Here is a 23121-nt window from a genome sequence, read left to right on the forward strand (position 1 = left end):
GTGTTAGAAAATGAATTATAGATTGTCTTTTCAATATCTCTTCCTGATAGTTCTTTATTCGTGTATAGAAATGCAACTGATTTCTGTATGCTAATTTTGTATCCTGTGACTTTACTGAATTCATTTAATTCTAACAGTTTTTTGGCAGAGTCTTTCACAATGACTTTTTAAAATTCAACACCAAAGGCATGATCCACAGAAGAAAGAAACTGATAGGCTAAACTTCATTAAAATTAAAAAAACTTCTGCAAAAGACACCGTGGAGAGATGAGAAGACAAGCCACAGCCTGGGAGAAAATATTTGCAAAAGACAACATCTGATAAAGTACTGCTATCCAAAAAATACAGAGTTCTTAAAAACCCCGTATTAAGAAATTGAACAAGCCAAGTAAAATGTAGGCCTAAGGTCTGAACAGACATCACACCAGAGAAGAGAAACATGGCAAGTAAGCCTATGAAAAGAGGTTCCACTGAATAGGTCATTAGGTGAATGCAAACTGAAATAACGAGAAAGCATTACACACACCTGTTAGAATGGCTGAAATCCAAAGGCTGGTGAGGACATGGAGCAACGGGAACGCTCACTCATTGCTGGTGGGAGTGCAAAACAGTACATGCTTTCAAAGTTACTTACTCATAGCCGTCCAGTCCAGCAATTGTACTCCTTAGCATTTACCCAGAGGAGTTGAAAACTATGTCCACACGAAAACCTGCACACAGGTGTCGATAGCTCCTTTACTCGGAACTGCACCAGCTCAGAAGCCACCAAGATGTCCTTCAGCAGGTAAACAAGCTGCATCACAGGCAGACAATGGGATATGATTCAGCCCTAAAAAGGCACGAGCTGCCAAGCCATGAAGAGACATGGAGGAAACTTGAGTGCATATCACTAAGTGAAAGAAACCAGTCTGAAAATGCTACACACTGGGTGATTCCAACTATATGACATTCCGGGAAAGGCAAAACTATGGAGGTAGTTGAAAGATCAGCGAATGCCAGGGGTTAGGTGGGAAGAGAGGGGTAAATAGGTGGAACATAGATTTGTAGAGCAATGCAGATACCCGAGGATATTGTGATGGTGGACATGTGTCATACAGTTGTCCAAACCCATGGAATGAACAGCACCCAAGAGCAAACCCGGATGAGGGGTGCCTGGGTGGCTCAGTCGGTGAAGCATCTGCCTTCAGCTCAGGTCATGATCCCGGGGTCCTGGGATTGAGCCCCACATCTGGCTCCCTGCTCAGAAGGGAGCCTACTTCTCTCTTCCCCTCCCGCTGCTGCTCCCCCTGATTGCACGTGCTCTCTCTCTCTCTGTCAAATAATTAATTAATAATAAATAAAATAGTGAACCTGGATGTAAACTCTGAACTTTGGGTGATGAGAGTGTGTCAGCATGGCTCCACCCACTAATAAATATGCCACTCTGGTGGGGGATGCTGACCATGGGGGAGGCCACACGTGTGGGGACAAGGCAGATATGGCAAATCTCTGTACCATCCAGTTTTGCTCTAAATCTAAAACTGTTAAAAATTCAGTCCATTTTGAGAGCGAGAGAGATGAGGATAGAAATGTGTTCTTGCAAAGTATAGACAGATTGATCCATAGAGAGATGAAAGATGGATAGATAGGCTTTCTCTTTTAATAGAGATAGGAAACCTAGAGAGCACATGAAGAAATAAATACTAAATAAAAATAGTTAATTTTGACCTAACTCCTTTTGACTTTAAGGAGGTGATTAGAGTAAACATATATTCAAGAATCCTGGTATTTTCAATTAGTTTGAAACTGGGGAGAACAAAGGGGAAAAGCAGAAAATTCTTTGTTTCCTCCACTTTGGACTCGGAGCTGGATTTTACAGATCAGTGCTCCAAAGTTGAGACCCAGGAGGATTATGAGGAAAAGGGAACAGTAAGCCAGACGTGCTCTTCTCCCATGGGTCCACCAGCGTATTACGGTAAAATACAAGTGCTGGTCCTTCTGAGAGGTGGGGACCCAGCCACAGAGCAAGCGGCTTTGTTCTCTGTCTAAATAGTCTCTAACGTAAGGCAGAATTAAAAAAATTAATTAAAAAAAAAATAAAGTCAGTCAGGATAGTATATACCGAAGAGAAAGCAGGGACTCAAAATAGGTATTTGTTTAAAAAAAAAACACACACACTATTATAACCAAAGACAAAAGACAAACAGAAATGTTTGCAATTCATACTATGGACAAGGGGCTAATCTCTTTCATACAGAACAGAGTTCCTGAAAATCTGTAAGATAAAGACAATCAGTTATGAACACACAGTTCATAGAAAAAAATACAAATGGTTCTTGAATACATAAGTGTTCTATCTCATAAGAAAAGAAACGCAAGTTAAAATAGTAAATTAATGCAACTTACCTATCGGATTAACCCAGGAAGAGTTATGACAAAGTGAGTATTTCGGTAAAAAAGCAGTGTGTGGGGGGAGAAATTACATAAATATAAACACCACATACATTTCCATCAGACATGCCACATTCTCTGACCACAGTGCAATAAAACTATACCCATCACATAGAATAGTTAAAGAAACAAAAACCTAGCCACTTGGAAGATTAAAAACACTCTCCTATACCATTCTTGAGCTAAAGAAGAAATAAAAAGTGAAATTATATACTATTTAAAAGTCATGTATCTATACTGTATTATAAAATATTATGCAGCCAATAAAAAGGGTGAAGGAGAGGGGCGCCTGGGTGGCTCAGTCGGTTAAGCATCAGACTCTTGATTTCGGTTCAGGTCATGATTTCGGGGTCATGAGATCAAGCGCCGCAGCAGGCTCTGTGCTCAGCGAGGAGTCCGCTTGAGATTCTTTCTTGCCCTCTGCCCCTCCCCGCTCCCCCCTCTAAAAAAAAAAAAAAGTGAAAGAGAACCGTGTATACAGACACAGGACGTCTCTAGAGTGTGCTGTTAAGTGAAAAAGCAGGCTGTGTGTGGACTGACACGTGTACACCGGCATCCCCTAGGGCAGGAGGGTCTGACTAAGCAAAGACACGTCCTCTCTCATCTCCTGCTTCATGCCTCTGCAGCTCAGAAGACAAGAATGTGATTCCTTCGTTGCTGTGTTCTGGCCAGTGCCATCCCCGACCTGGGGCGACAAGAGTAAATGTCCAGCTGACCAAATTAAGGGCAAGGCAGGAGTAACAAGGAACAACAAGAGAAAAAATTCTGCTAACAATATTATCCTGTCAAACACATACATTTGTGTGTGGACATATCCTGTCAAACGCGTAAATACAAGTCTCAAAGTAATGACACCGAACTGCTCATTTGGTTACCGCAAGTTAAAGAAGTGGGATGTGGGGCAGGCACATGGAGGAGAAACTTTCCATTTTTACTCCTCAGTACTTGTGTTCTTTGAAAGTTGAGGCAGTGAGCATATTTCCATATAGCAATCACTGAACAGCTTTATTGGGATATAATTTATATACCATAAAGTTCACCCATTTTAAGTATGCCATTCTGCGATCTTTAGTAAGTTTACTAAATTTTAGAGTTGTACAACCACCACCAAACCAGTGACATAAAATCAGCTTGGAACTCTGACGGGAGACACCTGGAGCCTTAAGGCCAAGTTCAGTAGCTTCCCACTGAACTTCCCCACGACACCCGGAAGGAGCCAAGTCCTGAGTTATTGCTCTGATAAGGCTCGATTCCCTGCTTTCAGGAGAGATCCAAGCACTGTTTCCAGAAGACCCCCTATTCTGTCTGCTGGCAGCCGTGAGGTTCTCGGGACTGCGATGGCACCTTTGCTAATTACTGCGAGATAAGCTCACACCACTGAGACACATGAATCTAGAGGCTGGACAAAAACTTTGAGGAACGGACAGTTAGGAAACCCCCAATCTCAAGGGTAACAGACGACTTTTCTTTATAAAGGCCTCTCCTCCCGAAGACACGTGTTGGAGAAACTGATCCTTTTCACCTGTTTCTAACCCCTTTCTGTGCCTCCGCCTGCCCGTCTACCCTCTCACTGACAAACCTCTCTCCCAGCAAGAGGATGCCCACCCAGCTGGTCAGAACGCAGGACATCCATCGGACTACGTTTTTTTCCACTGGGTGCGGTTCCTATGCCTAAGAGCCCTTTGTCGGGAGGTAGCAGACACGTGCCTATTTGATGGATGTTACTAATAATATCCTTGGATGAAAATCCAGTCCAGACCTCATATGACGGCATATGTGCTCAAGGGAAGCAGGGGTTTTAGCAAGGGTTCCTGGGAACGTGTCTGGCTTACCCAGAGACCCCGGAGCTACCCAGGTCTGTCTGCTTCAGCAGCCTGACGGTTCAGTAGCTCTGCATTCTGCTGGTGAATGCAACACACATTCTCTCGAGCCAGCTGTCCTCCGTATCGGGCACTCGGCTGGTCTCTGTGCCACTCACGGTGTAGCAGGAAAGACTGTTTGGGTGGACACCGATGTAAAAAGGTAAGGGTGAACTCTCATGCGGAAGTGGGGGTCCTGAAATTGGTGGTTACGTCAAACCCTCCTACCTCCGTTCTCTCCTTGGGTGGTGCTTTTACAGCTTTCTACTTTCTCTCATTTATCTAAGAATACGTGTACCTTGTGATGTTTTCTGGATCAGATGGGGCCATTGATAGTATGCTTCGTGGTTGAAAGCTGTTTCCGTCCTTGTAGATCTTAGATGACAAATGTCTCTCGATTAGGAGTGAAACTTGCATTTTTCAGTCTGAGAAGCTTGACACTGCCTCAACCAAAATGGTAGAGAGGAAGTGACATCCTGTGACTTCTGAAACCGGATCATAAACGGGGGCGTTGGCTGGAACCCTCACGCTGGAGTTCTGACCTGTCTTGGGAGAAATCTAACTGCTCTAAGAAGGCGCTTCAGGTGACAGTCCCAACCTAGCTCTCAGGTGAAAGCCATCGGCTACCCGTCATGTGAGTGTGCCGTTTTGGCTGCCCAGCCTCACCACCTTCAGATGACAGCAGCACGAGCCGTCCCTGACTGTGACCACCTGAGAGACGCCAGGGGAGAACTGCTCAGCAGAGCCTTTCCCAAGCTCCTAATCTACAAATTCGTGAGCAAAACGAAGTGGTTATTGGTTTACACAATGAAGTTCTTGGGTAAATTGTCATAGTAATAGTGATAATAACTGAAAGTTCCAGTCTGGAAATTGAATGGAGGAAGACAAGAGCTGTATCAGACATTGCTGAACTAGTTATAAATCAGAAATCGACTGTGGGTCTTTAGGGTCTCCGACTTCATAAATTTTAAGTGGGCCCAAGAATCTCTATTTTTTAAATAATCTCCCACAGTACAAAAGGATGTAAATCCCACCCACCCTCACCTTGGGAATCTCTCCCGTCTGTTACTTTATCAGTTTTCCTGCCTATCTCTGCATATTTATTTCTCCAGGTGGAATCAGGATCATTTCGCCATGTTCCTCACAAATCCTGCTGGTTTTGAGATCACATTAAATGTCGATTAATTTACAGAGAAATATCTTGTCAGTATTAAGTCTGTTTATCTCAGCACATAGTATATCCTTTACTTTTTTTACATGTTCTTTTTTTTTTAGGGTTTTATTTGTTTATTTATTTATTTGAGAGAGAGCACTAGAGAGAAAGAGAGAGAGTAGGCACAAGTGGGCGGCAGAGGGAGAAGCAGGCTCCCCGCTGAAGAGCAAGCCCGATATGGGACTCAATCCAGGACTCTGGGATCATGACCTGAGCCGAAGGCAGGCGCCCAAGTGACTGAGCCACCCAGGCGCCCCTTTACGTGTTCTTATATGTCCCTTGGTAGGGCTTTACCAGGTCCGTCATATGGGTCTTGCCTATCTCTGATAAAGTTTATTGTAGGCTTTTCATCTCTAAATTATATTGTAAATGGGATCTACGACTTCTGTTTTATTTTTAACTGATATTTTTACCTAAGAAGACTACTGATTTTTTCATATTAATGTTACAATCGAGCATTTACTGAATTCTCTTGTTTCTGATGGTCTTTCGGTTGATTCTCTTGTGCTTTTCTGACACATATCATCTGCAAACAATTTGGCTTCCCAACTTTCCAAATTCTATCCCTCATTTTTTTCACGTGCTAATCACATCAGCTAGTGCTTTCAGAAGGTTAAATAATAGTGATACAGTGGGAATGCAAGTTTATTAACATGTTTTCGTACCAATGGAACTTGATACAAGCAATCCACAGATCAGCGCTGGGGGACCACTGACTTACATCCATGTATTTTTTCAATCTGGCCTTGAAAAATATTGCTAATTTCCATGATCCTGATGGAATATGAAGTCAGTAAAATGTCCTAAGATTCTGTGTAAGCCAGGCAGGACCCCTTGTTATCAATGGGGCGGGGTGTCCCAGCGGGGGTAACACCTTATATATTCTCCTACTATAGCCCTAATCACTTCCTGCTTAGGCTGTTTGACCTCTCCCACCACGAAGCCATCTTTGTCACTCGGTCCTGTGCCTGGCCCAAAGTAGATCAGATAAAGGACACTCCCTGTCTCTTCTTGCTCAAGTCTTTCTTTCCACGGGAGGCTCTTCCTGGAGAAACCAGGTTCTTAGAGATGTAGGTCAGCCTGCTCCTGTCACTGTCCTTGGGTGGTGGTCAGGAACAAAAATGGGCCTGCTGATTTTATCAGCCGGTCTATCATCTTACCGTCTCTGTCACGAAGTTCACAGGATTATCCAATGCCCCGGACCTTCTTTTGTTCCTTTCCAAGTCATCACAGCAGTGGAGTTTTCAAGGAAAGGATAAACCAGGCCAGACATGGTTGAAAACGTATTTATTTTTCTTCAAATGATCTTTTTCAAGCAATAAATAAAAAGACATGTCGATTCCTCTAAAAAACAAAACCAAACCAAAAAATCCCCTAAACTATATACATCCTACAGAAATACGAGCATATCAAACGTAGAAATGACATCACTCTGAAAGATGCGACTATTTACAAAAGTTACAAGTATTGCATTGCTCTGTCTTGAAGAAGCCTCTTCCTCATATGACTCATAAGCTCTAAGGACGGGCAGGGTGCTCCTGGGGGACGGGGGTACTTTTAAGAGGTGAAACTCCCCATATCTTTCTTGCTAGACAAGGAACATTTAAGCAAAAACCCCAACATCCAGACACTGTATTCAGGTGCCTAACAATGTTCCACAGATCAGCTGCCCTTCAAGGAGCATGAAAGGTGCCCCGTTCAGGAGGTCGCATGCTCCTTGAGCTCCTGAGAGAACCCATCTTGTCCCTCCGCAGGGCTGGAACTGGCAGCAGGAACCTGCCGAGACAGTGACAAACCCCTGGCTGTGGTTTCTGAGAGACCAGCTAGTTCTGTGTCATTAAGACCCGCCTCCAACAGCACCTTGCCCTCCAGAAAGCAAGGCGGTTTCCCCCACCTTGGCCGCATGTGGAAAGCACCTGGGGAGCTTTGAAACATACAGACGCCTGGGTTCCAGCTCCAGAAATCCTGGTTTAATTGCTCTGGGATAGCCTGGTAGCAAGGTTTTCAAAACTCCCTAGTTGATGTCAATGGACAGCCAAGGTGAACCACTGCTTTAATACTCCGGGCTCGGTGGCCAACTCCCACCCGAATCGACCATCCTACCTCCTTTCTGTCCACTTTCCTGCAGATTTGTAAAAATTTTCTCATGGCTTCCCAACCTTGTCGAAAACTCTGGAATCCAGCTGGATTGAGCACCTGAGCAAAACGGCTTCAGCCTAATACTTCTCCATGGGAAAGTCAAGTCCGTTACCCTTAGTGCTCCATAAACAACCTTGGGTCAACACAAGATTCCAGGAGGGAGCCGACCGCATCCCTTGGTCGCTAGAGATCCAAGGTAGCCAACAGCACTGTTGACAGATCAGTGAAAGTGGCAAGGTTTTCTGGCCATTACAGAAATTTTGCATCACCAGAAATCACTTCATGGGAGAGATGCCAATTGAAATCCACCTGGCCATTTGAGCTGACCCTGTGGTGGTGTCTTCATTATAGAGTTATTTCGAGTCATCAAAGAGGCTTCTTGATGGCAGAATTATGACCAAAAAAAAAAAATCCCCTTTTCTGATCAAGCCAATTTCCTATTTTATCTCCCAGAGTTCTGGGACTCAGCCTGTTATTAAGTACAAAGAAAATGGCTTTATAAATAACAATTTGACATGGTGACAGAAGACTTGAATTGGAAAGCAGGGGGAAAGATATGTCTGGGGCTGGTCCCAAGCTCCAACTGTCCGTGTGGTTGGAATCCAGTCCGGGAAAGCACGATACGTAGGTTTTGGCAAATGTACACTGGTTCTATAGAAAGTGAGTCTGTTCCAGGTGACTTTCCCTCCCCTGCCACAGGCTGCCCCACCCCCCAGGTCTATTGGCTGTTGGAATCCATAGCTCTCAAAGCTGCAGAACTCACTGGACCTCACTCATCACAAAACACAGAGCAAGTTCCAGGAATCAAGGAAAAAGTGGGAACAGCCAACTATGCCATCTCTAAATAAGTCCATTGTCCAAGGACCCCAACCCCTCACCTCACCCCTACCTATTCAGCCAAGCAGCTCCCAGGGACGGAGGGAGCCTCTGGCTTTTCAAAAAACAGGGAAGCGGGAACTCTGGCCTCCCCCAAAGACAGGGCTTGACAAAGGCAGGGTGAGTGAGGCCAACGCAGGTTCATGTTTATGGAAGGAAATGTTATGAACCTGGTCCTGTCTGGGATGCCAGGAGAAAAGAGAATTCCAATGCTATTCTGACACTGAGGCTTGAAGTTATTTATGGATGAGCAAGAACGTTCATTTAGATCGAGACTCACAAGGGGCTAAAAAGAAAACCAAAACCGACCAAACAAAAAAAACCAAAGACCAAACATGCTCTCATTTCTAGACAAGCTTGCAAACACCTGTGAGCTGGCACTCCGTAACAACACGGTTCCACACTACGACAAATGAAGTCACATGTAGCTTCCCTCCTCCCTCCCCCCAAGCCCAACCCACAGAAAACATCCTTCTCCCTCCAAAAGCCTTATCTCCATTTGGAGAGGCCCCTTAAAATGGCATTAGCCCAAGAAAGGATTCCAAAATGGCACCTGCGTGCCCACAGTGCCCAGGATAGAAGCCGAGCAGCCAGCTCCCAAGCGGAGGGTCTAGCCAGCTCCTTTACTCATGCCCTCTTCCATTCTAGACCTCAAACATGGTGTTCACTCCCCTCTTCCTATTCAAATAAGGGCCTGGAAAAATGAGTTACCTAAACCTGGAATTTTAAGAAGCCAAGAACTTGTTGCTCTACTGCCCTCCAAAAAGGCAAACCCTCTAAAATGAAAACCGCAGATCTATGCAGAAGAGAAGAGATGGTGCTTCCCATCCCTTCACGCCAGGTCCATCTCTAGTTAGCTGCTCGCCCCAAGGGCCTCGCTCCACGTAAGGCAATCTCAACGGCACCCAACTGTAGGACTCCCACGTAAGACAATCTCAATGGCACCCAATATTCCAGGAGCACCTTTAACGATGCGGCATTTATCACAGATGATAGACAAGTCTTCCAGCAGATCTGTGAGAAATCACTTCAGGGGAGAGATGCCAATCCCGCCGCCGAACGAATTACTGATCCTAAGAAAAGGTTACTATCGCGGGGACCTAGAGCCGCTTTCGCGTTCCCTGTGCCCAGGAACCAGCTTCAAAAGGAATCAGAAAGTAGTCCTTCCTTTCCTCCTCCTGCCCCCCCAGCCTGCTTACTTCTTGGTCGCAACCAGTGCGAGCTGACCCTCATGCTACCCGGTCCGTACCTGGGAGATACCGCGCAGCTCCTAGCGGCCTGGACCTTTGCAGGCCCTCAGGCTCCGCGGCGGGGCGCGGACATACATGTGTCCTAAATGCACCCTCACTGGGCTCCTTGCACTTGCATACGCTGAGGAAATTCTTAATAAATACCTTTATTTATTATTAAGCATCATTATCCACCTGTCGGTGATTTCGAAAGGAAAACCACATCCTGGAAGATTTCTTAAAAAAACAAAACCAAAACCTGTTACAAGAACAAAAGAAAAGAAGGAAGCACACAGAACCAGGCACTTCCGGCAAACTTGTTTTCTTTTTGTCCCTTCCCCCCGCGCCCCCCTTAATAAAACTGGGCGGGCACATTTGCCAGGATCTGTGGGTTTCATAACTCCAAGCCTTACTGCTTAAAAAAATGAGGTAAGAAATTCCTATCTGAAAAGTAACACGGACACACAACCAAACCGAAGTCTTCCCTGCCCGCGGAGGCAGCCGTTATTGCTCTAGGTTGGAGTGTTCTGTTTGCGCCTAAGGTGTGTTCGCAGTCCTTATTGCCATTCCAGCCGGCCCGGAGGAGGGGTGGGGGGAGCCCGGTCGCCGGCTCCCGCGCCCTCAGTCCCCGCGAGCCCCACCCCGCAGGGAGCCTGCGGCGGCGGCAGGGTCCGGGGCGGGGCTCCCCGCGGCCCTAGCAGCTCGGGGAGGTGGTGATGGGGCTGTGCAGGTAGGGCAGGCTGCTGGGGGCCGCGTGCACGCCCACCGACACCGGGAAGCTGAAGACAAACTGCGACGTGGGGGTGGGCGTGGCCTTGCCGCGCTCCCGCAGCGGCCCGGAGGGGCTGGCGGCCTCGGCGGCACAGGACGTGGCCAGCACCTGCGACTCGAACTGCAGCAGCTGCCCCATGAAGCTGAAGTTGGGCGAGATGATGCTCCGCCGCTGCTTGACGAACTCGAAGGCCTCCTCCAGCCTCACCCGCTTCTTCATCATCAGGTAGGCCAGGCAGATGGTGGCCGAGCGCGAGATGCCCGCCTGGCAGTGCACCAGCACCCGGCCGCGGCAGTCCTTCACCGCATCTGGGGCAGAGAGCGCGGCGCCGTTAGTGCTCTGCGCGGCCCCCCGCGGTGGCCAGGCGGCAGGTGCAGGCAGCCAGCCCCGCCGGGACAGTGCGGGAGGGTGGGGGGCAGGGGTGCAGGGGTTGTCTGTGGACGGTTGGAGAGGGGCACTCCCACTCAGGGAATAACATTCCTAGCTGAGGAGGGGGAGGGGAGAAGCCCAACTGCAGGGGACTCTAGGATTCCACCCATCCAGGCTATTTTTGAGACTTTACCAAATAAATGTACTAAGCTTGGGAAAAACCCGTGTTCAAAAGCCGCTTAAATCCCAACATACCTTCAAGGATTTCCATTTGCAGAAACAAAAACAATGTCCCAACTCTCGCTTTATTTTTCTTCCTCCCCATCCCCAAAGGCTTATCATAGAGACATCTGGACGCGTGCGAGGAGAACGTTATTGGCGGGATAGGCTAACAGCACGGGAGTGGGAGTCGATCTTCCTATCTGACCCCAACACAACATCCAGGCGGCCAGCCTCCCTTAGAGGCAGAGGGGAAATGGGTACGCTGGACACAGCGCCCCCTAAGTCCATCCTTCAACGGCGAGGACTCATGGTTCCCTCCCATCCTCCCGCCCTTGGCATCCGCCACAGCGCCAACCTACCGATGTACTCGATGGCCTCCATGAACCAGGAGCTGATGTCCGCCTTGTGGTTGTCTTCCACCGGGATGCACTTGTACTGATAGTGTCCTTCAAAGTGGTTTGGGCAGTCAGAGGAGACGTTCAGCAGGGCCGTGATCCCCAGGGTGTCCAGCATGTCCCTCCGGGCGGCGTGGTAAGCACTGCCAAGGTAGAGGAAGGGAAGGATCTCCACGGGACCCCCCTGCACCAGAAAGGGAAAGCAAAGGCCCCCGGACACGGTGAGTGTAAGGCACCCAGGAAAAGGGAGGATGGGGTTAGGGAACCTGTCCGAGGTGGGCTTTCACAAGCCCAAGGGAGAACGCCTGGGAACACAGCCCTCCCAGCTTTCCCCTTCTCCTGAGGGGGATCCCGGTGGAATGACAGGCCTGGTGGCTTCTCCAGCCTTTCCCCTCCTCCCTACTGGGAGCAGAGAGGGCGGGACAGTAAAGCCTGGCGGGCCCCACCCAGCGGTTCAAGCGGCCCACCTTCGCCTTGATACATGAAGCGGCAGGCACCACGCTGGCCTTGCCGCACCATTTGCGACATTCCTTTACACCTACTGTTGGCCAAGCTATCTGGTGTGTGGCCGTGGGGACTTCCTTGGTAGGTACATCTTCACTTGGCACATTAAAAACAGGTGCTGTGTCAGCCTCACAGACAAGAGGAGGGGTCCTGGCAATAGGAGGTGACGTTGGCTTAAATTCATGACATTTTCTGAGTCACATCAACTCAGATGATCTAGGATCTGGGATTTGGGAAACAGAGCTGCTGGACCCCATAAATTCACTCCCTCTCCATCTAAATGAAAGGGCTAGAAGGAGTCGGCTTGTAAGGAATACAGCAGCTTAAGCTGGTTTTCTTAGGGGAGTTGGCTGACCATGTATGTCCACTTGGCATTTACAGTGGGTTGTACACGGAGGGGGTGGCCTCAGGTCCCTGGGCCACGCCTTCAAAGAGGGGTGCTCTTTCAGCTTTCTACATAGCAGGTCACACACTTCCGGTTTATCGGTCCTCACCTGTCTGCACCTAACTGCCGAGGCTAAGTCAGAAAGTTATGTCTTTGTATTTTTCAGAGTGAGCCTAGTAAGAGGGAAGGGGAAGAATTCCAAGGATCAAATGGACCCTCCCTCACACCCCACCCCAATACTGAGGGCTCACTATGTTCTCCCCAAACTAAGGCACTGCATCCCAAACCCCTGAAAATTAGAGACCTGAAAATAAGCCCCCTGGCCCCCACGTTGCCGCTTGCTCCCGGGCTCTGGGCCCCGAGTCTACCTGGTCGTGCAGTGGGGTTCCACAGGAGCTGCAGCCTACGTCCAGAGATTCCGCAGTGCTGGGGGGCAGAGCAGGTGGGAGGGCTGCCAGGGCCTTGGTTTTGGAACAGAATTCTGGGTACTCGGAGGAAAACCTCTCATAGCCACCTGTAAAAGAGAAACAGGTTCGGGTTAATAGGGTCACTAAGGCAGCAGAAAACCAGAAAGGACTTGTATCGTACCCCTAGACTGAGGAGAACGGCTACGGAGCTGGGGCTGGCTGGATCTACACTGGCCACCAGGTGGCGCTGTAGGCCCAGAGATAATGGCTACGGAGCCTTCATCTGGAAGGCAAGTTTTAGGAACAAGACTTTGGTTTGGGATGCAGACACAGAAAGGAGGCCGTGCAGGGGCAGTATGCCGAAGGGACCTTCCACAGCAGCTCCTGAGGTCCCGGGATGATAAAGCATGGGAGACAGGATGGCCACTGTGGGTTTCCGTGAACACAGACGGAGCCTGGTGCCGGGCCCTGGGACCTACAGAGATGTCTGTCATCCCCCAACTCCAGCCCTTCCTTTGGAGAGGTTCTCGAATGTGAGAGAGAAGGAAAAAAAAAATTACCCTGGCACCAGCCCTTCTGGATCTCAGCAACAGAACAGATGCCAATCGCCCGGCCTCACGAACAGCTGTTCCATCAACAAGGGGCCAAAATAAGAGGAAACGGGCTTAAATAGAAATCCCTCTTGCTCCATACAGGTTTGGGGCTAGGCAGGATTTCCTGCCCTGAGAGCCGCTAAGCTCTGGAATGGTTATCTGTGGGATCGTCTTCCGGGGAAGGGAGGTCTTTTCAGAATAAACAGCCAACTTCTCTGGAATCGGGTTAGTCCCGGGCAGGGGAGCGCAGGCTGGCTGGGGGTGGGCAGCGATGCCGGGCGACACCACGAGGACAGAAAAGCCTGGCCAGTCTCTGATTCACTTGGGAGCTCCGGCACGTGGCTTGGTGAGTAACTTAGCATCTACTGTCCACATTTGGCCCTGCTTGTATTTTGATTTTGCAGTTTCTGTAGGACCCACAGTGGATCATGAATTAATCCAACAGAAACTGCAGGTTGTGGACCAACCACTCTCACAGACCCGCTCACCCGACAGTCACGTAGGTGGCTGGCACAGCTCAATGTCTGTGTGTGAGCGGTGTGGGGCCAGTGTGCCCTTAGTCCATCCGTGGGAACCGTCTATCGTGCAGACGTGTGATGGTTAGTCAGTGACTCGCCCAAATCCCGCTCGCCTGCCCCTACAAAATACTGCTTTGCTGAGGAAGGGAAATGATTCTTCGCTCTATCATGAGGCTTACAGAAACACGGTGTACATTTTTTCCTCTGAGCCCCAGTCTTCCGTACTCCCCTCCAATCCCTCCCTCGGGATGGAATGGCTAGCTCCCTGGTCACCGGCCTGGTTCCTGCTGAGCCACAATTCCCAGCCTCCCCGGATGGAAAACCCGCTCGAAAGACCAGAACTGGCGGTTTCAGGCGTGTTGGTGGCCTTCCCGGTCATCTCAGCACAGGGGCACACCTCCGGCCACTAGCACCCCTTTTTCCTGGAAGGCTACAAACATAGCTGCCCCAAATGCAATGAAGGGAGGATGGGGGAAGAGCCAGCAAATGTCTGTAAGACAGGACTCCGGAAACCTCATTCTGTGTTCCCCTTGGAAGGGTGGAAGGGGAAACGGATCAATCGACACACCGTTGGTGAACACTTATATACAAAGCCATTACTTGTTACTCTATACATTTCTACAGAATTTGAAGATTTTTAAGTAAATCTCTGTGTTTATATGACATGATTTGAGCTATTCAAATACATTTTTTTTTTTCAAAGAAACGTAAGGCCTGGGCGGTGCCCTCCATAAGCCCATCACCTAGACAGGCAGTACCCACAGGCAAGTGAGTGGGGGAGTCTTAGGGGGACCAGGACCCGGGGGCAAAGTCACAGAGGAGCAGCATCCCGCGCCACCCCCACCCCCACCCCCCTGCCCCGGGCACCGGAAGTGGTGGGGGCCTCTGAGTGATTGACACAGTGTTCTTCCCATTGAGGAGAAGGTACAGGGCAGGGAACCAGGCTGACACGCCCTCAGACTCGCAGGTCTGGGTTGCACCCTACCCCAGTCAATCATCAGCTGTGCGGCCTAGGGCTATCATGGAACCTCTCTGAGCCTGTCCCTCATCTGTAAAATGTGATGAACCCTCGGGGCCTGGCAGTGTCCCTCGAGGACCACTTGGAACAGCCGGGGCCCTGCGCCTGGCCTCGGGGAGACACATAATGAAGCCTTCCTTTTTTGGCACCTACAAGGGGACCCAGCATTACTGGCAACGTTCAGACTTTGGGCAGCCTTCTCCTCCCGGCCTTTACTGAATTTTTTCCACTCACAGTCCTGAGATCCGGTCATTGGACAGAAAGGCAGGCATTGCACTGTCCAGGACCTTTCCCCATCGGGGCCATTCACTGCCTCTGGGTGGCTCAGCCCAGCCGGCAGACAGCACAGCAGAGCCGTAAGCAGAGGGCGCCGGGGCCGTGGTGGGCAGGGGGCAGACAGCCAACTGGGCAGGACAGAGGTGACCCGGGTCCAGACCAGGCTCGAGGGGGGCCATTTGTCATCCCCCGCCCCCACAGCCCCCAGACCTCTCCTAACACGACAGAGAGGGTGCGAGAAGACAGCATTAGAATGGAGCAGAAACATTACGACTGAAGTCAGTTCCCTCTGGCAGATCTTTAAAGAACACGCGGAAAGGAATCGAGTGAAGAAGAGATTAGCCCAAGGGACTGGAGCAACCCAGGCCAGGGGCGGCAATGAGAGGGTTTTTCCCTCCTGAGCTGTCCCTAGCTTTGGAGGATCCATTACAAGGAACAGCATCAAAGGAGGTCCTTCTTGCAGGCCGATGAGCTGCACTGGGCCAGGACGTGTCAGATGAGTAGAACACGCAATGACGGGCCAAGAGCATGCAGGCAGGGTGGTAGCGGCAGAAGCCTGCAAGTTAGGAAACCACTCACACCCACACCCCACAAGAGCCTCCATCCTCTACGGCCATCAGCGCCATGTTAGTTAAAATGACAGCCACTGTTACTAAGGGGAAATACTCACTGTGTGCCAGGCTCTTTCCAAACATGGGTCCAACCAGCAGCCCTTGAGGTGACTGGCCCTGATGTTACAAAAGAGGAAACTGAGGTTCAGGGCCCCCTCAAGTAAGGGCAGGGCCAGCGTTCAGCCCACTGGCCTCAAAGCCATCTGCTAGTCTGGCCATCAGGAGCCCACCCTGCTGTGTGCCCATCTCTGCCTTCCTGGTGGTCCTTCTCTTGGGGGACGCACAGCCTGCTGGTTTCACCCCATTGAAGACACAGAATTTTCATGCAAAAACAGAAAGGATCTGAACAGGACACTCCTGACATTTCACCAAACTCTGCTTCTTTCCAGGGCTTTTCAAACTACAGGTTGTCACTTGGAAGTCTTGACCAGCAAATGGGATATAACAGAATAGAAGCCTCTGGAAATGCATTCCGTTTAAAGAGGGTATATAATTTCATGGAACTCTGGTTTCAGGTGTGACTATATCCCTACAAGGTCACGATGTCAGGATTTTAGACTGTATCATCTTTAAGTGCCAATACTCTGTGGTCCTAAACGCCACGAACTTTATTTGCAAACTACGGACAGCAGGTGTCTCTAGGACCTGCTTGCCGAGCTGCTGAATTTCATGACGCGTACACCATGACTTTCCACCTGTTCTGTCTGTGTCCAACAGAATGTAATTCCATAACAGATATTCTGACTAATTTTGACCCATTTTTCCCATGTTCTTAATAATAGACTTTCTAGTCTTAAAGCTCTCCTTTTCTCATCTTCATTTTGAAACTTAAGAGGCTAGAGGGAAGAAAAGGAACATAATTCCTCCCCACCCCACCCCGCCAATTTTCTTGAGGAATAACTCCTCTCCTAGCTGAGCTCCACACTCTTTTTCTCACACTCGCACAGCAAGGCAACTGTCACAGCTTACTGCAAAGGACCACCCACTGGCCACGAGTCCATGCAGGGCTGGGACAGTATGCAGGAAAGTGTTCTAGAAAAGGTAGGCTGACGTAGTGCTGATCGGATCACCACAATCGGACCCTTCGTGGGGTCTGTGATGGGGAAAGCCAGTCGTTTGGTGGTGACAATGGTCATGGATCTTAATACGGCTGTCGCTCTCTCAGTTACCCTCTCAATGCTCAGAATGTCACCCATTCACAGACAGGGCTCACAGACAGGGGCTTGTTCTCCTGGCACAGCGTATCAACACAAGGCCGACGCTACCCCGCAAGGAAGCCGGGGTCATGTGGCTGTGAGGACTTCCCTTGACGTGGGTGCTACCTCAGCAGGCACCCGTGTAAGCCCTGCGCAGTCCTGACAAGTTACCTGGGTGAGCTTCTCCCGCGGGGACCCCAGGCACAGACCTGTGCGTCCTGCGCCAGCTGGCTGCCACCTACTGCCAGTCTGGGGCCGGGTCTGGGTTGCGGTCCCTCCCAGAACTTCTGGGCTGTCTGCTCCACTCAGCAAGCGGGCTTCCACGGGCTTCCGTTGGAGAGCGGACTTTTCTTCCTGTCCAACTGCCTTTGTCAGGCGGCAATGCCTCCCAGTGAGGAAACTGGCTATCTGGTTTCAGATGTTCTGATTTTTTAAAGGAATTTCTGGGCTCCTTAAGTAGGCCACCCTTGGGGCGCCTGGGTGGCTCAGTCGGTGAAGCGTCCGCCTTCAGCTCAGGTCATGATCCCGGGGTCCTGGCTGGGAGTCTGCTTCTCCCTCTCCCTCTGACCCTCTCCCTGGCTCGTTCTCTCTCTCAAATAAAATCTTAAAATAAAAAAACCCACCCTCCCTCAGTCCCGTGTAGCCCCCCTCCCCTGTGAGCCCGAGAACAAGCCCAAGGGAACTGTGACAGGCTTAGTAATGATCAGGTTTTCACTTTCAATTGGTATCTACACCCTGTCTTTAGTTGTTTTTATCCCTTGGAAGCATCCAGTTCAGATGATGGAAAAAACCAGTGAGTTTGCTTCATTCGTTGTCATTCTTTAACGAACTGCAATGGAAGTTAGAGATTATCTTTAAGGCCTACCATTTTGTGTCATTCTGATGCTCTCAAGCCTTGGCTGTCACAGGCTTTCAGTCATGTTTGTAAGAAGAAATGCTAATCCATTTTTCTGGGTGGAGGAGGTGTGCAACCTCATACCCCCTCCCAGGGTTTTCTGTTTGATGCCACTGACCTGGAGGGCGAGGCTGGGCAACTGGGGACAGGGAGAGACAAGACAGTCACCACAGTTAGCAGGGCTGCCGGCTGAGCGCTCCCCACTCCCTCACTGGCCTTGCTGGCTGTTTCCAACAGAAAAGTGTCAGGTCATCTGTATGGTCAGGCCTTAGGACTAAACCATATGTGAGTTCCAACCTGGAGGAAGAAGCTAGACTATCTCATTGATCATCCTTTCTCAAAACAGTGCCAGGACAACTTTTAAATTAGAACTCAAATAAAAACAGACAAAAGTCATGAGCTGAGATGAATTTTAGACAGGAGAAAAGTAAAATAGTATTTTTATACCTAAAAATCTCCTGCATAAGACTGACTTCTTTGAGAAGTATGAGAGGCAAAGAATGACTTCTATTAGAGTAAGAAAATGCTCTTTCTGTCTTTCTCTAATGACCAGGGTCTAAAACCCCAATCCGAGGATTTACGAAGGAAAGAGAAAGGGACTTCAAAGGAGATGTGTACTGTAATAAAATCTGAAAAGCTGAAATTTCTAAACTTTCCCCAAAAATGCCTTACAGGATTTTAAATTAAACTTAGAGGATAAAGAAAGAAGGAAGGAAGGAAGGAAGGAAGGAAGGAAAAGAAAGGAAAGGAAAGGAAAGGAAAGGAAAGGAAAGGAAAGGAAAGAAAAGAAAAGAAAAGAAAAGAAAAGAAAAGAGAAAAGAAAAAAAAGAAAAAAGAAAAGAAAAGAAAAGAAAAGAAAAGAAAAGAAAGAAAAGAAAAGAAAAGAAAAGGTTTACGCCAATGGGAATCTTTTACTAGCAAAAAGACCAGAAAATGTAGTGATTTAAGTGACTGCTCTTAGCAAAACTTGGGTAATATTAGGAAATGTACAGGCTAGGCAGCATTTTATTGATATTAAATAACATTTACTCTTAACCGTGAATTCTTGCACGCGGTATTAGTTAACCACCTCCATGAGTAACCACTGCCCTTCCAAGCGGCAGAAATAGAAACCTGATTTTTAAACACCACTGGTTGGTAGAATTAGCCTTTGGCTGCGAAGGATAATATAACTTCTGAAAATATTCTGCTGCGTTTCTGTTCCCGCAGATTGGCAGAGACCAACACTTGGGGGTCTTAATGTCTGACCACGTTTACTCCACGTTCACAACCACGTGTGAAATGAGACCTACACAAAGTCCCATTATATGAAAATTAAAACGAGCAACTCGAATGGGAACCGAATCAGCCAAGCCCTAACCCATTCGGGCATTTACTAAAGATAATCTCAGGGGCTTTTCCTCCCTCCTTCCCCCGTGTTTCCCTTTCGGTCCCTGCCCCCAGGGGGCCCTCCCAGGAGCCTGCATTTTCCCTGCCAGAACTCAGAAGGCATGCTTTCCTCTCCCAGCCCTGTGCGAGCAGACACTTCCCAGGTCTTCCTGGCCTCACTAGGGATGCCTTTTCATTAGAGAGCCAAGAGGAGGAAGAGGAACGGTGCTGAGACTTCCTCTCCTCAGCACAGGCATGAGAAGCAGCTAGGTTACATAGAATACGGCCCTGTTAACCTGGCAGACGTCCTGTCTTCACTACATAACTAGGCCCCCCTCACCACCACCACCACCAATCACCACCACCCACCCCTCTGAATTTTAGAGGGCTGCTCCCAAAGGCAGGTTCCTTTAGCCTAGAAAACACAGCTGAACCTTTCCTGGCTACTGCCCGGGCCTGTTCCTGCAGAGGCATTAGTTCTACCTGCCACCCAGGCCTAGACGCTCGAGGATGTGGACTTAGGAGAAGCCTAGCGTCGCCCTCTTGCCACAGCGGGTCAGACCCCAGGAAACAGTGCAGGCCTCGGGAGGAAAGAGCCCATACAACACTTTTCCTTTGGCCAGGGACCTCGTCAACGGCCAAGGGGCTGTCATTTTACCCGGAGGCTCCTGTCCTACTAGGGGCTGTCATTTTACGCAGAGGCTCCTGTCTGACCCCGAGCATGAGCCTCGCGCCTATAGGCGAGTCCGCGGGGCAGCTCTCGGGACAGATCTGGCAATGGGCTCTCCCCGCGGGACCAGGGGGGTGCCACGACCCGGAGGAGGAAACCTTAAAAGTACGACTTCCTCCCGGGGGCTAGGTGTCTTCGCGCCCGGAAGAAGCCCAGGGGCCAAGGTCCCGGCGCTGCTGCTCTAGGGCGATCCCCCCTGGACTTCTTCCAGGAAGAGAAACAAAACAAAATGCACCGATTCCACGTGGGTCTGCACGACGTCCAGAAGGGCCCTGGCTTCAGAGGCCCGCGAAGGAAGGCGCGGGCTTGGGCTCTAAATCAGGAGGGGGAGTCCAGGGTAGCGCGGCACCGAGAACACCCCGGCCAGCCCGTGCCACTCGAGGGGGCGGTCGCCCCGGAGAAATTTTTCTCCGCGTTGCCACGAACGCCAGCACTGGGTAGGGGAGGGCAGGCGTGCTCGCCAGCCTCGCGCCCCACACCGGCGCGGGAGGAAACTGGACGTGCGTCCGCCGGGGGCTCCCGGGCACTGCTCGGCCACCAGCGAGGCGAGGCCGCCGGGTCCCGGGCGCCCGGCCCGCCGGGATCAGCGCCGGTCCTTCCGGTGCGACCCCTTCCCGGCACTTTCCCTTAAAGCGCTTTGGGGAGAAGAGAGGAGGATTAGGCTCCATCAGAGGTGCAAAAGGCAGCCCTCATGGAAAAAGAAAAATCAGCAAAATCGCCTTAGTAGTTCAACCAAAGGTCAATAGCAGCATTTCCCCAGCAGCTGACAGGTCAAATGGCCAGGAAACAACTGCCGAGAACAAAGCCCCCCGCTGTTCGGCAGGGGCAAACCCGGCTCGCCCGCACTGAGCAGTGTTGTGCTTTTTGGAAAGGGCGGCGGGAGAGGTTTCCGCCCCTCCTCCCGCCACCACCTCCCTTCCTCTCGGGTGAGCAGGTCCAAAGGAAAGGAGGGAGGAGACGAAGTGCGCCTGCGGGGAAAGGAACGGCTCTTTGAAGGCCAGGGTCTGAAACGCCTCACGGGTTCGGAGGCAAGGACCGGACACCGGCGAAAGAATGCGCGGAATGCGGCGGTGGGAGGCAGGGGTGCAGCGCGGCAGGGGCGCCCCTACCCACAGCCGGTCCTGCCCGCTCCCCCCCGCGCGAGGACCGCCAAGGGCCACGGCTCGACAAGGCCAGGCAGGTGCGGCCGGAGCTCTGTCCCTCGGATTACTTAGCACGGGGTCCTTTGGGGGTTTCTGACTTCCAGATTTGACAAGAACTCCCGTCCCCGAAGAGTTGCGCCAGGGTCCCCTTAAAGCAAGCACGCGCCGCCAACAGATAGTCGAGAATCGGGTCGGAACAAAAGGTCGTACTTTTCCGCGGCCTGAATTGAAGGGGCACCGTCCCATCTCGCGTTCCCCCGAATACTCAGCGCCCCCACACCCCGCTCCCGGAGCTGGGGGCTAGCCCCAGGCGGGAGAAGTTGGCCACCTTCCAGGCGGAGCTCGGAGTTGGGCAGCAGGGGACGAGACAAGATAGCTCCACACGATGTCGGCAACACGATCTGCCCTTCTTCATTTACCCAGCCATTCCCACTTCACCCTCTTCCCCACCTCTGGGGTTCTCAGGACTCGGCGCAGGGCCCCGGCACGCCAAACCAACAGGCCCGACCTGTCCCCACCCGCACGGTGGCACTGGGAGCACGCCCCGGACTATAGGTGGGCAACGCTTGGAGTCACTTCGCCTAAGAGGCCTGACGGTTAGGGAGTGTAAATAAACACAAAATCTCCAAAGAGTACCGACTTGCAGGTGACAGAGGTTTGAAACGCACCCTCATCGACTCTGAGGACTTTAGGCGCTCGCACTTGCACACAAACGCACAAAAACCTTGCAAACCCATGCACACCGGCGCGCACAAAGGAGTGCGCTGGGATCTTCACAGCCACCGATCCCTCCGGGCACTTCCCCTGCCCACTAAGGCGTAGGCCGCCAAGCCCCGCTACACCTACCCTCCCGCTTGCGCCCCGGCGCCCGAGTTTACCTTTGAGCAGGCAGATGTCGGTGCGCTCGGCGTTGCGGCGCAGCGCCTGCACTACCAGCGACACGGTGCTGTCTTCGCGGAGGCTCTCAGCGCGCGGACTGCGCTCGTCGTAGACGATGACCGCGGAGTAGAGGCCGGAGCGCAGGCGGGCGCGCACCTCCTCAGCGGGCAGGATCTGCTCCAGGCTCACAGAGCCCTTGGCCCGCCGCCGCACGATGGTGTTGCAGCGCACGTTGACCGAGCCTCGGATGTAGCCCGCGCTGTGCGCCAGGAACGGTCTGCAGTCCAGCAGCAGGCACTTGCCGCCGCTCAGCAGCCCCACGGCGCCGTGGCTGCCGCCCGCGCCGCCGCTGTTCTCTTCCCGGTTCATCAGCCTTTTGAGCACGCTGCAGTCCATCTCCCGCAGCTCCTCCACCGTCACCATGGTCGCTGGGCACGCGAGGAGGCGAAGGACAGCTGGGCTGCAGGAGGGGGCAGGCGGGGGCTAAGGGAAACGAGTGCAGAAGTGGCCGCAAACTTGGCCCCCACGGCCTCCCACAGGCGGACCTCTACTCCCCAGTCCCCTTCCTCCCGCAGTCTCGCGGTTACATAGCAGTCCGAGCCGCCTCGGGCACCAGGCAGCACCGCGCGCGGTGCCGAGGGGGAGGCGGCGGCGGAGGGGAGTATGTTTACGGGAGAGGACCACGGGCTCCCTCCTGTTGTTGCCTCTATTGTATTTTGCCTGTTGTGCTGCTCCCGCCGTAGCCGCCACCGGCGCTGCCGTTCCGGCCGCCGCTCCCCACGAACTGCCGGAGCTCCGCGCACTGCCCCAGCCAGAGTTTCCTCTTTGGCTTATAGATGTATTAAGGCTCCTCTGCGCTCCCCCGGGAGGGGGCAGATTCATTACTACCTCCCGAGGCCCCGCCTCTTGCCATTCCGGGCCTCGCGCCCTCCCCCCGGCCCCAGCGCCGGCTCCGCGCCCCGTCCCGGCTCCCTCCGCCCCGCCGGCCCCTCCCCCGCCCCCTCCCCTGCGCGTGAATGGAGTGAGGGCCGCTGGCGCCCAAGTCATGGGAACAACGTCACAAAGAGCGGAGTAAACAGGGCGCTCGGCGCTCGC

The 23121-nt window shown here is 51.4% G+C and overlaps 1 protein-coding gene across 1 annotated transcript; it reads right to left on the bottom strand.

Annotated features, from left to right (window-relative positions):
* Nucleotides 1-6774: 6774 nt before the first annotated feature.
* Nucleotides 6775-22865, bottom strand: DUSP4 (dual specificity phosphatase 4). The gene is made up of 4 exons (XM_034647597.1): nucleotides 22026-22865; nucleotides 12762-12907; nucleotides 11469-11688; nucleotides 6775-10826 (listed from the first exon to the last, which is right to left on the bottom strand). The coding sequence occupies exons 1-4, from the start codon at nucleotides 22447-22449 to the stop codon at nucleotides 10441-10443; spliced, it is 1176 nt and encodes a 391-aa protein (XP_034503488.1). The 5' UTR covers nucleotides 22450-22865; the 3' UTR covers nucleotides 6775-10440.
* Nucleotides 22866-23121: the final 256 nt, after the last annotated feature.

Source organism: Ailuropoda melanoleuca, chromosome 18, assembly GCF_002007445.2.
Source record: "Ailuropoda melanoleuca isolate Jingjing chromosome 18, ASM200744v2, whole genome shotgun sequence".
Lineage (NCBI taxonomy): Eukaryota > Metazoa > Chordata > Mammalia > Carnivora > Ursidae > Ailuropoda > Ailuropoda melanoleuca.

Excerpts from the sequence above, each read along its gene's own strand:
- DUSP4 (XM_034647597.1), bottom strand. The coding sequence starts at position 22,449 with ATGGTGACGGTGGAGGAGCTGCGGGAGATGGACTGCAGCGTGCTCAAA. Across the intron at positions 12,908-22,025 it reads CGACATCTGCCTGCTCAAAG|GTGGCTATGAGAGGTTTTCC; the intron begins GTAAACTCGGGC and ends TCTCTTTTACAG. Across the intron at positions 10,827-11,468 it reads GGAGGCCATCGAGTACATCG|ATGCGGTGAAGGACTGCCGC; the intron begins GTAGGTTGGCGC and ends TCTCTGCCCCAG.